At 34.9% G+C, this 13,680-nt stretch overlaps 1 protein-coding gene across 1 annotated transcript in view; it reads left to right on the top strand.

The window, feature by feature from the left end:
- LOC105219007 (zinc finger protein 236) overlaps window positions 1-13,680 on the top strand; it is an 89,776-nt gene that overhangs the window by 42,065 nt on the left and 34,031 nt on the right. Inside the window, exon 5 of the mRNA XM_054235353.1 lies at window positions 13,273-13,522. Coding sequence (XP_054091328.1) covers window positions 13,273-13,522 — 250 coding nt within the window. The remainder of the gene's footprint in view (window positions 1-13,272; window positions 13,523-13,680) is intronic.

Raw genomic sequence — 13,680 nt, 5'->3', positions numbered from 1 at the left:
AAGCGATTTGGCCTATTTTCACAACATATCATTGGGATGTAAGGAAACTATTACAAACCAAGTTTCATTGAAATCGGTCGAGTAGTTCCTGAGATATGGTTTTTGACCCATAAGTGGGCGACGCCACGCCCATTTTCCATTTTGTAAAAAAATCTGAGTGTAGCTTCTATTTGTCATTTCCTATGTGAAATTTAGTGTTTCTGATGTTTTCGGTTAGTGAGCTAACCCACTTTAAGTAATTTTCAACCTAACCTTTGTATGGGAGGTGGGCGTGGTTAATATCCGATTTCTGTAATTTTTGGACTGTATAAGGAAATGCAAAAAAAACGACTGCAGAAGTTTTGGTTTATATAGCTCTATTGGTTTGCGAGATATATACAAAATACCTATTTGGGGGCGGGGCCACGCCCACTTCCCCAAAAAAATTACATCCAAATATGCCTCTTCATAGTGCGATCCTTCATACCAAATTTTATTTTCATCACTTTATTTATGGCTTAGTTATGACACTTTATGTGTTTTCGGTTTTCGCCATTTTGTGGGCGTGGCAGTGGTCCGATTTTGCTGATTTTCGAACTTAATGGTGGCAAGGAACACGTGTTCCAAGTTTCATTAAGATATCTCAATTTTTACTCAAGTTACAGCTTGCACGGACGGACGGACTGACGGACGGACAGACAGGCATCCGGATTTGAACTTTTCTCGTCACCCTGATCATTTTGATATATATAACCCTATATCTAACTCGTTTAGTTTTAGGACTTACAACCAACCGTTATGTGGACAAAACTATAATACTCTCGTAGCAACTTTGTTGCGAGAGTATAAAAATATTGAAATTTTTTCAAAGTTGTAAGTATTTTTCTGGAGCGCCTGTAAATCGGTGCCGGTGATGGAGGTCGTGCGATGCATCTGAAACAGTCGAACCAAATTTTTAATTAATTTTTATAAGTTTATTTTCTTTATGAACTAAAAAAATACCGAAGAAGTATAAAATTCCAAATTTTTTCGAAGTTTGAAAAAAAAATCACTTTTTTAAGAAAAAAATATTGACTTAAGGTTGCAAAACAAGTAGTTTAAATAATACTTTTGTCCAACTGTTTTAGTTCAAATAGAAGATAATTTTATACTGAAGCTAGATCACTTTCGATCGGACATACATATATTATTTTTGCTATCGCCGTCACCGTTTTCTAAAACTGGTGAAAACTCGAGAAAACGCGCTTTAAAGTTTTCGGTCCAAACGACGCACCTGCTCGACGCTCGGCCACTAAAACTGCTCTAGCTTCGAAAATGTGTCGAATTGGCCTCTGGAATTTTAAAGACATATTCTTGGATAGTTTTGGAAGAGATTTAAAACAAAACAAAAAAATCGATTTTTTGAAGCCTGTAAAGCAGACTACTGCCTTAAGGGGGGGTATGGGATAACGGGCCAAAAAAAAAGCGTTTTTGAAGTTTTTTTTTTAGAAAACTACTGAATATTTTTGAATAGTTTTATTATCATATTATTCAGTGACATTTCAAATATGTTTTACAAAAATCAGTTTTACAAAATGTCGAAAATCAACGAAGTTGCAGCCACTTGAAGTAGGCACTCAACGGAATTCGGCACATTGCGGTGTCCCGGATATAAGATAGTAGAATCATCTGAAACACATGGGATAAAAAAAAATTAGTTCTTTAGAAGTATATCTCCCAGCCAACGGTGCCCTTTTAAAAGAAAAATTTTTTTTTTCATTTTTTCAACGGTCGGTGAAGGTAAAAAGTACGTTTTTAGCCCTAAAAATGCGCCATTTTGTGGCTGTAAAATCGAATAGAAGCAAAAAATAAATAAAATGGGACCGTTGGCTGGGAGTCAATTCTATGTTGCACAAGTGTGCAAAATTTCAATATGATCGGTGCATAACTTTTTGAGTTATCGTGGACACCGACTTCAAAAAAGGCGTTTCGAGAAAAACGCGTTCAAAGTTTTGGACAACTTGCCATCCTTAAACAAATTCTTACGCGCTTAACGGTTTTCGATGGGTCTATTTTTTCTCCGAATGAGCTGAAATTTTGAGACAACATTCTTCAATAGTTGTACATTCGATTTAACAAATAAAAAAAATGATTTTTTAAAAAATTGATTCCTCACCACAAATTTCATTATTGGGAGCGGTGAAATAGAACTATAACCAAATACAAAATATATTTATCTAATTTAGTAATTCCGATACTTTGGCAGCAAGAGATTTTAATGTTGACAACATTAACTTCAAGATGAAGCAATTGCTACAAAATGTTATCTATATTTTTAAATAATTAGTTACTCCCTAAATAATTTAACTTTATTAAATAGTTAACCAGAATATAATATAACACAGCAATGCGGCTCGGCCACTAGTATATGTATATAAATTTTAGTACTTGATACTGTACCGCAATTTTCGAATACAGATCTCCCATAACTTTTCTATGAGAAAGAGGTCAGAGCGATGCACTTATCAATCCAAAATCGTTATATATTTTATCATAAGCCAATATTTTTCGTGTTGGTTTTGGGTAGTTTGGCAATCAATTTAAACAAATGGTTTCTTAAACTGTCTAAATAGTCAAACGAGCAGTACATTTTCTACCAGAACTCTTTCTATTAATTTGTATTTCATCGATTCAAAAAAAATTCCAAAAGTTAAGACCCTAATCCTTATGTTCCCTCGCGTAATGTAGTCGATTTTGGATATTCCATATTGCAAGGTGTCGTTTTCTTCTAGTCAGACCCAAAGTTGCGCGCCATATTAAATTATTCCAACAGTCTTCCGTGAAATTCCGGCTAAATATACCCACATTATTCATTAATTTATTTAATCTTTTTGTGCTCCAGACTAAAACTGTTCGAATTGTTCTGTTTTCCGATTTTTCATCTTTCGCGGTTATTGTAGGTTTTCTATGTTTGTATTCAAATAGGCTTCGTCGGTGTTTATAAGTTTTAGGGCATTACAAACCATTTTCCGAGAAGAATACAGTAAAGAAGCAGTTTCTGAAATGGATTTTTTCATATTATTATTACTTTTATCTCTCCTAACGGACACCTTTATTAGACGGACACCTCCCTCCTCCCTTCAGCGTGCATTTTTTTCATGCAGGATGTTAGAATTGAAGAACAAATGACCCTCTGTTAGGCCAACACCACTCTTAGGCAGACGAAAAGCCAAGAGAGGTCTCACTATGTATATGCATAAATCCAGTTTTTATAATACCCTGCAATTGCAATAACCATTGCCACTCGTTTGTCGCCAGTTTTTTTTTTGTATTAGTGCTTAGTTTACATAACGGTTGCGTGTTCTGACATTCACCGACTAGCCCGCCCAGCCAGCCAGCCAACCATATATTCATTATATACAACATCGCATTGAATAACGCGAAAAAGAAATTGGAAGGTATTTGCCGTTACGCTTGTGTACGTGTAGACAAACGGCGTCGGTAGCCAACCAGCGCGCAGTACAAATACAACCAGCAATGTGCCACCAATAGTTTTTTTCCTATTCGGATGTGCTTGCCGAACAACCAAACAACCGACGAAACTTTGCAAGGACTCACATACTTACGGCCGATAAAAATGGTTTCAACACCTACACAGCGAAAGGTGCGAAACTGACGAAAAAACTACTAATGTCCGGTACCTCCTCGTGCTTAGTGGTAAGAAATGTAAGAGTGTTGCTAGCAGCCTGCTGGTTGCATTGCTAAGTTGCAAGTTGGCAAGTTGCCCGCCTTTCGCCAATTGTTGGATAACACAGCGAGAAACGACCGACCGCGCAGCGAACTAATTAATAAGCGAAGACACTAGAAAAACGACCGAACGAACTAACGACGAATAAGTGTACATGCTGCATAGGGTTGAGGTAGAGAATGGTGATTTGTTACTTGAAAATTTACCGGGTTTTGAACTGTAAGCTTAAGGGCATGGAATATACCCAAAATTGTACTTCTGGTAGACATTTGAAAAATTTGCAAAGCTTATATTTTTTTGTTTTTTTTTTTTTGCGTATGCTAGACATGTTTAGAAAGCAATTTGTCAAAAAATCAATTTTTTGAGCCCATCATATGGGATGACCCCTTTAAGTGGATATTTTTGGGCACAATTTGGTACATTTCAGCAAGAGAAGCACATTATTAGGAAATTTGAGGTTGTGGACTGTCATTAGGAAGTTAAGTGGTTTTAATTAAAAATATTTTTTTCTTGCCAATATATGACGCAAGTTTGACCACAAAAGTGAATTCTTTCGTTAAAAATCTGCCAAAAAATCACATTTTAATACAGTAGTTTACCGAAATAACGAACACATTAATTGTCAGGCCTGTTCGTTACATCGATTTTTTTGCTAATTCGAGAACTCACTTAGAGGTGAGTTTTTCAATAAAAATAAAAATTAGTTAAATATCCGTAAATTGTAATTTAATAAATTGTGGTAATTAAGGGATTATTAGAGGAATGCCTGAATTGTACGATTACGTAAAATGTTGGATTTTGAAATTAGTTTAGTTTATTCTCAGTTTCAAATTTTCCGTTATGCTACCAAATAGATTCTATGTTACTACATGCAACTACAGTGAAACTTCGCTTGGGTGGAGTGAGTGAGCGATTTTTGTACGCTCAAGTGAAGACCGCCTAAGAGTGAGTTTTTCGTTCGAAAAATTCAACATGAGCATGAAAAAAGACCTCTCAAAACATGTAACCATCTAATAGAGGTGTCCGTTAGCAGAGATTTCTCTTTACATATCTTTCGATTTTCGAAAAACGTATACAAATAGTGCTTTCAGCAATAGTTTCGCTGGCAAGCAACATATTCGACAGAGCAGCGCTAGATTTGTTTATATACAGTGGAATCACCATAATCCACAAAAAAACTTCGAGTTATAGAATTTTCATTAAAACTAAAATTTGTCAAAAAGCTATAAAATATAGATAATAAAATAGATACACATTTTTTTTTAATTTATTTCGATTCAAGTTTTGCGTAAATACGTTAAAAACATGTATTCTGCCTCGACAGTAAAATTTTAAATTTTGTATTATGTCCTGACCAAAAAGTTCGATTTATGGAATGAATTTTGTATCAAAGTTGCCTTCTATTGCCAATTCAAGAGTTCAAGTTATGGAGAACTTCGAGTTATAGAAGTTCCAGTTATGGAAGTTCCACTGTACATACAAATACATATGTACAACTTGTTGCTAGCCGCTGTTAAATGTATAGCAACACTTAGAACTAGTGGGGAAACTCTTTATAAGATCACCCAACCACAATGGCATAATAAAAGTCATATCCATTGATGTATGCTCCTAAAGACAAAAAGTCAATCTTTAACCGATAACCGGCCAAAATATTTGTTTATAGGGCTATTGTTAGTGTTGCAACTGCTGCTGCCCTTACTCAGAGCGCGCTGCTATTGCCATGAATTACAACATGAAGAGAAACTTCTTGGCCGTGTTGGTCGTCTACTGAGTGTGCACTAGATACTTTTGCGCTGAGCAGTTACATATATGAATGTATTTACTCGTTCATATTTTAGCACATTGTAGACATGAGGCTATAATCGATTATGCATCTACATACACACACACATGTACGCGTATCACTTTGCTTGCTTTCTTCTCATTATTTGATTGCTTAGCAATGCGTTCTGAGTGCATTTTGCACACATTGTATTGATATACCCATGCACATGTATGTATGTATGTATGTGCGCCTCAGCTCTGTCTTGCAGTGCGGCTGTTGCTGTAGATCGCCGGACAACCGGCAGGTGTCGGTTTGAGTATCACTAATGTTTGTTTCTGTGCTTAGTAAGGCCCGCTTGATCGCACGCACGAGACGTTAGCACATAGGTAGAGCGTATCACGGCGCGGCTACGTGACGGTGAACGCTTTCAAGCACAACTACGGAACGGAGTACCGTTAATGTGCAGTACTTAGGTCTTTGTAATGAGTAATTATTAACGGCTCCTAAAAATTAAGTTCGCTTGCTGCACACAAATTAACTTACAAACAAATCAAACAACAACATAAGACAGCAGGAGTAATAGCACCAAGTCTTGATCCTTAAAAGTGTACGGTAAACAAATACAACAATACGCATATAAACTGCGCAAGGCGCTTGGCAAGTACTGAAACATAAATTGCTACGATTATTTTTCCGTCAAAAAATATTTTAAATCAAGGCGTAAGCCAACAGGTTAGGTTAGCGGTCAGTTTGCCGGCTGAGCAGTAAATCAATGAAATCTTTCAAATATACTTTGTTAACATTGGTATATGTGTGATCTTGGCCAAAAATAAAAGGGCATACAAAACAAAAAACAACAAAAATAAAACCAAAGCAAAAATCATGCGTAAAATGCAAACCAAAATGTTTCAAGTACAGTAGTTTTCCGAAATAACGAACACATTAATTATCAGGCCTGTTCGTTACATCGGATTTTTCGTTTATTCGGGGACTCACATAAGGTATGTTTTTCAATCAAAATTAGTTAAATATCAGTATCAGTTGCAGTTTAATAAATTGTTTTATTAAATGATTTGTTAAAAAAGAAAAACCATAACTAATCCAAATGTTGTATTAAGAGAAGTAATGTGCTTAAAAAGCAAAAAAAAAAATTTTCTGGTATGTACTTATTTTTAAAAAATTTTGGCCTTAAATTTGTGTAAAAAAATAATTTTTATCGGCAATAAAAAAGCTTAGATTAAGTACTGGAAAATATAGTTCAGCAGCCTGTGTAAAACTTTGAGACTTAACGGTATAGCCGTTTCCGAGAAATCTTGGCCACCACCACTCAAAACACAGTTTTCGGTAAACCTACCACCACCAAAAGCTTACTACGATTAAACGCAACCACGGGCATGTTATGAGTTTACAAATCTCAAAAACATATTTTTAAAAATATGTTTTCACAGCACATTGTTGTGAGATGCTTCAAAACTAGGTCAGCTATTACAGTAGAACTTGCATAACTCGAACTGCTATAACTCGAAGTCTTGAATTGACAATAGCAGTCAAATCTCATGCAAACTACCTTCCATAACTCGAAGTCTCTCCAACTCGAAGTTTTTTTTTGTGGATTATTGTGATTCGAGTTAGGGAAGTTCAACTGTATAATTGTGACAACATTTGCGCTAAATATTCTAACACAAGGTCTTGGCGGTTTCAAATCACAGCCTCCAGGAAATGCTAGCGATATTGTGTGTGTGCGTGAGTAACGGGCATTCATACAAGTGTTTACAGATGTGTAGTGTCTCTTAATATACAAGTGCTTTAAGTTATTTTGTGCTCTTCCTACTAAACTGACATTGTACAAGTTTTGTATTAACGCAGTTGTATGATTTTTTATACACACACAACAAGTTGCACAGAGAGTATAATAGCTTTGTATACATACCGTTTTTGTTTGTTACACCTAAAACTAAGCGGTATACTTATTAGTGAGAGAGTTCTACATATTTCAAAATCAGCAGGAGACCAGGAGGTGAGCTCCCGCTGTCTGGCTATCTGTTTGTCTGTCCGGGCAAGCGATAACTTGCGTAGATGTTGAGATATTATTACGAAACATGTTTCCCGTCGAAATTCAATCTCAGGAATGATTTTGATTCAAATGAGAGAAATTTAATTTATGTATTTGTATACCGTGCTTTTCAAGCACCGATATACCGAATTTGAGCACCCCGTCATCTATGACTGGTTTTATACCGAAAATATCGGTCAAACTATAAAACATTTATATAAAAAATTTTAATGAACATATGTAATAAAAAAGTTAGTACTACCCCTAACCAAACCCCCCTTCCCCCATAAACCCGAAAATATTTCGCCGCCTTGGCGTATAAAACGTCGGTTTAAACCCGAACTTGGCGCTTCTCTACTTGTGTTTTTATTATTTTTTGTCGCTGACGGCTTTATTAGCACTGCCTCACCTGGACACTTACATGTATACTTTTGTAAAGACTCACACGTCTACAACTATATCAAGCACTGCACAAACATACTTGTCCCGCACACACCTACCTCTAAGCAATATAAACAGCGGATATACATTGCAAAAGCAGCCGTTTTCATCGGCTCGCCTCGAACAGAGGCGTCATTCCAAAGCACTTTACAGCAATAAAACAGTTATGAACACAAAGTACGCTTTGAAGCCGTGAAGTCGTTCAAAGGCTCAGAATGTGGAACTCATTCCCACTTGCAAATTTAAGAGGGTCATTTGATTTTTATATAAATATAATTTTTTTTAAATAGTTTTTTTATTTAATTTTTTTAATTAATATATGTAAATGCGCGGAAACGATTTGAAATTCGACAAAACTTAGTTGAAAGCATTTGTCTCCGCCTCTGTTTCGCAAACATTTGTTCATCAATTACAGTCTGGAAATACTATTATTGTTGTATTTGCTACAAAAAAAGTATAGTCTCATTCGCATTGGATGATAAGAAAACGACTTGAAACAGCATGTATATACATACATATATACAGAGAAACCTCTATTAGACGGGCACCTTTTTTTGTTCCATGAGTGGACATTTTTTATGCATCAAGTTAAATTTTTAGCACAAATAACGTTCTCTTGGGCGAACTAAAATCGCTCGACATTGAGTGTCCGGCCAAGCGAGGTTTCACTTTATATATATAATCTATAATAATGCTTATACAGATGAGTGTTAGCATGCTATCCAACCAATGACAATGTCACAAGCGCACACATCTCCAAAAAGAAACATTTCATAGTTGGTTAAAGATGCCGGGCAACATATTATTGCTTGAGGCTAGAACTTTAGACACCTTACAACAACCCAATCATATCGAAAATCAGCAGTCATCATTCATATGTTTTAAAAAATTTCCAGAAACAATTTTACAATACATAAATATTATGGAGGGCATGAATTGGATACAGCTTGGATCGAAAAACTACGTTCTATTACTATTTAGTAGTCACATTTACATAGACCCAGGCGTCAGATGGGTTTCAAAATTTGGACTTTTTGTTTTATTAAATTGTGCAATGTGTTTAGAATATTATTCTACAAATATCAAATCGATGCGCGTAAAATTCGAAGAGATTGACAATTTGGCAGTGCCGCCCCGCAGGCCAACTATTGCAACTATTTTTTTCGTGCCAATATATGGCGAATATTTCAGAAAAAAATGTGTTATTCGTTAATTAAGATATCTTGATGAAACTTGGCATACTTGTTTCTTGGCACCATAGGAAGGTTGCTTTCGAAGACGGGCAAAATCGGACCACTGTCACGCCCACGAAATGGCGAAAACCGAAAACACATAAAGTGCCATAACTAAGCCATAAACAAAGCTTTGGAAATAATATTTGGTATAAAGGATCGTACTATGAAGGGGCATATTTGTATGTAATTTTTTTGGAGAAGTGTGGATTGCCTCGCCCCCTACTAAGTTTTTTGTACATATCTCGTAAACTACTTGAGCTATATCAACCAAACTTTCTAGAATCGTTTCTTTTAGGTACTACCTTATACAGTGCAGTACATGGAGGAAATCGGATTATAACCACGCCCTCCTCCCATACAAAGGTTATGTTGAAAACTACTAAAAATGCTTAAATTCAGTAAGGAAAACCACCAAAATTTCATTATAAACATGGTACAGAATGGTATACAAAATTTTAAATGGGCGTGGTTCCACTATCTCCGAAACTACTCGACCAATTTCAATGAAATTTGGTTTGTAATATTTTCCTTGCATCCCAATGATATGTTGTGAAAATAGGCCAAATCGGTTCACACACAACCACGCCTACTTCCTATATACCAGAACTTTGAAGTCGATCTAATTAGTATACTTTACAATATGTAAAGTAAGCATTAGTGAAGATATCGGAGCAGAACTTTGAATGCTGCATTTAAGTGTGGCAGCCCCTTTCTAAAAATCGCCGAAATCTAACCTTAGGTTTTTAAGGCCCCTATATATCGTACATGAGGACCTCGGTGTTTCCAACCTAAAATTAGGGTTTCCCACTTTCAATGGACTTTATACCATATATATGACGAATATGTGGATCAAATTGTGTATTATATAATATTAATAAAATGAAACAAATAAATTGCGGGAGTATAAAATGTTCGGTCACAACCGAACTTAGCCCTTCCATACTTGTTTTTTTTTTATATTTTGGTTGAACCAATCATTAGTTATGCTCGCGGCAAGCGCTTTTATTTAACGAGGTATCAAGGGGAGTTGAGTTACCAACGGCTGACTTTACGGGATTTTTAAATAAAAATTTCACAAAATCATATTTAAATATATAGCTTTGTTATGCTGAAGTGTTTAATCGACGTACATATATGTTTGTATATATTAAATATTAAAATAAAAAAATCGCTATCCTTAAGCTGCCTTGCATAAAGACGCATAATGTCGTGTCATTTGTCAAAACACGTTATGTACATACATATGTATGTACATATATATATCTACAATTAAAACCCTATATTTCAACGTAGCATTTTGTTCGTCTGCTACAAATCGTAAAACCTTTATATTCTGCTTTTAATATTGTTAAACTGTTTTGAAGTGTGTTAGCGCCGTTATCAGCGCAGTTCTAGTACAATGTAATATTTTTTCAAGATTATCATTGTTGTTGTGCAATTGTTCACATATTAGTTGTTTTGTTTTTTCTTTACTTTGTTTGTTGTTAAAGATAGCGCGAAAATAAATAGTAACTAATAGGCGGTAAATAAAGTCTACGAAAAATTACAGTCAAGTGCAATATTTGGACACGATTTGCAAAAATGTAAAATTACAATATGGCAAACACACACATTTTTTATGAAAAACCTTAAACTTGCTATTACGCCTGTTAGCACAAAGGCCAACCTACTTACCTACATATTTATGTTTACTTACACCTGCCTAACACTATTAAGGGGTCACAACTAGTTAGGAGCACTAAAAGGTGCTGGTTTTCAAACATTTTTCTTGAGAAACCTTCTTAATTTATTATTCAAGAATTTGAAGAGTATTGAACTATTTTTAGCAAAATAAAAATAAAAGTTTTTGAACTGCTATCTCTAGGCGCCCCTACCAGAAAAGGCGTTTTGCGGTAACCACTATATCCCCGGTTCAACTGAAATGAAAAAATTAAACGGATTGCCGAGAAAAGTACGTAATAGTACGATATTGCTAACATTTAAATTTTTTTTTTCAAGTTCAATTTTACTCATTAAGCACCAATAATTACTACAATGCGATAACTACATATGTTTTACAACTTATCGCCGCTGCATAATTATTTCGTTTTTTTTTTTGCTTTGCTTTTTTATTATTGATTATTGTTACATATGTATGTATATATGTATGTATGTGACAGTTTACGTTGACCTGTTTACTTTAAAGCGTATAAATCGCAATGTACGCTAAATGTTGAAGCATTTTTTTCATAATATTTAAGACTCTATAATGCAGCAGAAATGGCAAGTAAAGTGCTTACAGCGTAAATACTAAAGCGTGTAATTTCCGAAATTAACGAGATGTCAGACTATACATACTTAGTAACTGTAATGAACTTTCCAGCACTACTTCTCCATATACCAAAATGCAAATGCCTGCTTATTGATTTGTCAATGATGCGCACTGTCAAGTTGATACTAAGCAGTGAACAAGTGTATTTTTAAATTTTTTTTTAAATATATACAATAACACATTTGATTTAAACAATTCAGCATATCAAAGCTACATATCGCTCATTTACTTGAATAGTTTCACAACTCAAAGATTTCAATTGTCTCTTATTTGGCAATTGTCTCTTAATTTGACAAATCTAGTGGGGTGTAATATATTAAATACAATGCGGGGCATAAATGGAGCAAATAAAGTGTTTTAATGCTTTTTCTTGGGCACAAACGTGACCCATTTTGAATTATGTCGTTATTTGTGAAAAATATAAATTAATTTCGCCGTCATAAGGCAAATGTGTCGTTTTTGCTGAAAAAACCAATATGAAAAATTTAATTAATTTTTAATTTTTCACCCATATCGTTGTAATACAAAATGTGTCGTTCTTTCTAAAAAGCCAAAACCAAATTCACCTTTTCACAATATGTGTTCTAACACAAAATATGTCGTTGTTTCGGAAAAAAAATTATAAATAATGTGGCTCAACTGAGATGTGTCGTTGCTGCGGTTAAAAAATAATGCAATTTAATAACGGCACATTCTTATTTCACGGTTTATTTTTCTACGCATGAAATTTTTATATATGAGTGATATTTAAATAGTGTTTGTAAAATTTTGATTTAAAAATTCCGAAAACTCAGCCGTTGGTAACTCAACTCCCCTTGATATCTCGTAAAATAAAAGCGTTTGCTGCGGACACCAGAACTCATCATCATATTTCGTTAGCAAATGGATATAAAACTAGTCAATGGACGTAGGGAAAAGGAAAATATTATTATTTGTATTTTTGACAGAATTTTAACGAAGGAAACAAAACTAGTGCCATCAATTTTCAGAAGCTGATCTTAAGACGCATTGATAACCATTAGCTCCCGGAGCTGCTGGCGTGTTACTATCGAACTGTTAACAGTATAATACCATAAGTAGGTCAGCAATAAAATCTCAATATCCGCAATGTCGGAAGTAGTAGAAGAACGACTCAAATTGCCAATCTAATGTTATATCGACCAAACTTACGGGAAACATTTTTATATGGAACCTGATGTTACTATTTGAAATCGTTTTAGAACCGAAATCGGAATACAATTTTTTAACGCTGATGACTTCAGTGCCTAAAGCAGACTTTTCCCCGGAAATATCAGTCAAGCAATATACATATGTATATGTACATATATAGATATGAGTTTATATTATGATTTCGTCGAATAAAGGATATTTAATTAATCTGCAATATTTTTATACAAACAGCTTTATAAGCATTATATTACTGTTATTAAATATTATTCTGTGCATATGCATGTACAATGGCACGCATATTTATTTGCACATACATATTTATATTAATTTCATACTCATATCTACAACACTGCAGTCCAATACATACAACATAGCTCATTCAGATCTAAACATGTTTACCTAAGATATATACGTGTTTCATAAGAAAAACTTTGCAAAATGAAGAAAAATGAATTAACTTGATGATGCATTTGTTTTGTGTCTTTTTTTGTTTTTTTTTTTTTTGCATATTTTCATGTACTCGCCCCCATAATTGATGTGTCGTGTCGCCGCCGTGCAACTGTGCGTGTGCGTGTTTGTGGGCTCCAGCTTTTCATGCACAAAAGCGCCATGCAACAAATACAGCAGATACCCCGCGTCGGTCTCGGTGCGCCTGGCAGTATGGGCGCCGAAAGTAAGCCACATCAATGCCAACAATGTATGAAAAGTTTCTCCAGCAATCATCAATTGGTGCAGCACATCCGCGTACACACCGGCGAAAAACCGTACAAATGCTCATATTGTGATCGTAGATTTAAGCAGCTTTCTCACGTGCAACAACACACGCGATTACACACCGGTGAGTACAAATACAAATATAAATGAAACAAATTCAAATTCAGTTTTTCACAATTTTCGAAAGTCCTACGCGCAATTTTTCGTCCATTAAATTCTTAAACTCTGCACACACCGAATTTCAATGCTATACTATGCACATACAACGTGCCTCACAACGCA

Source organism: Zeugodacus cucurbitae, chromosome X (genome assembly GCF_028554725.1).
Source record: "Zeugodacus cucurbitae isolate PBARC_wt_2022May chromosome X, idZeuCucr1.2, whole genome shotgun sequence".
In the NCBI taxonomy this organism is placed as follows: domain Eukaryota; kingdom Metazoa; phylum Arthropoda; class Insecta; order Diptera; family Tephritidae; genus Zeugodacus; species Zeugodacus cucurbitae.
Note: the sequence above shows the minus strand (reverse complement) of the source record. Positions and strands in the feature narration are given on the sequence as shown.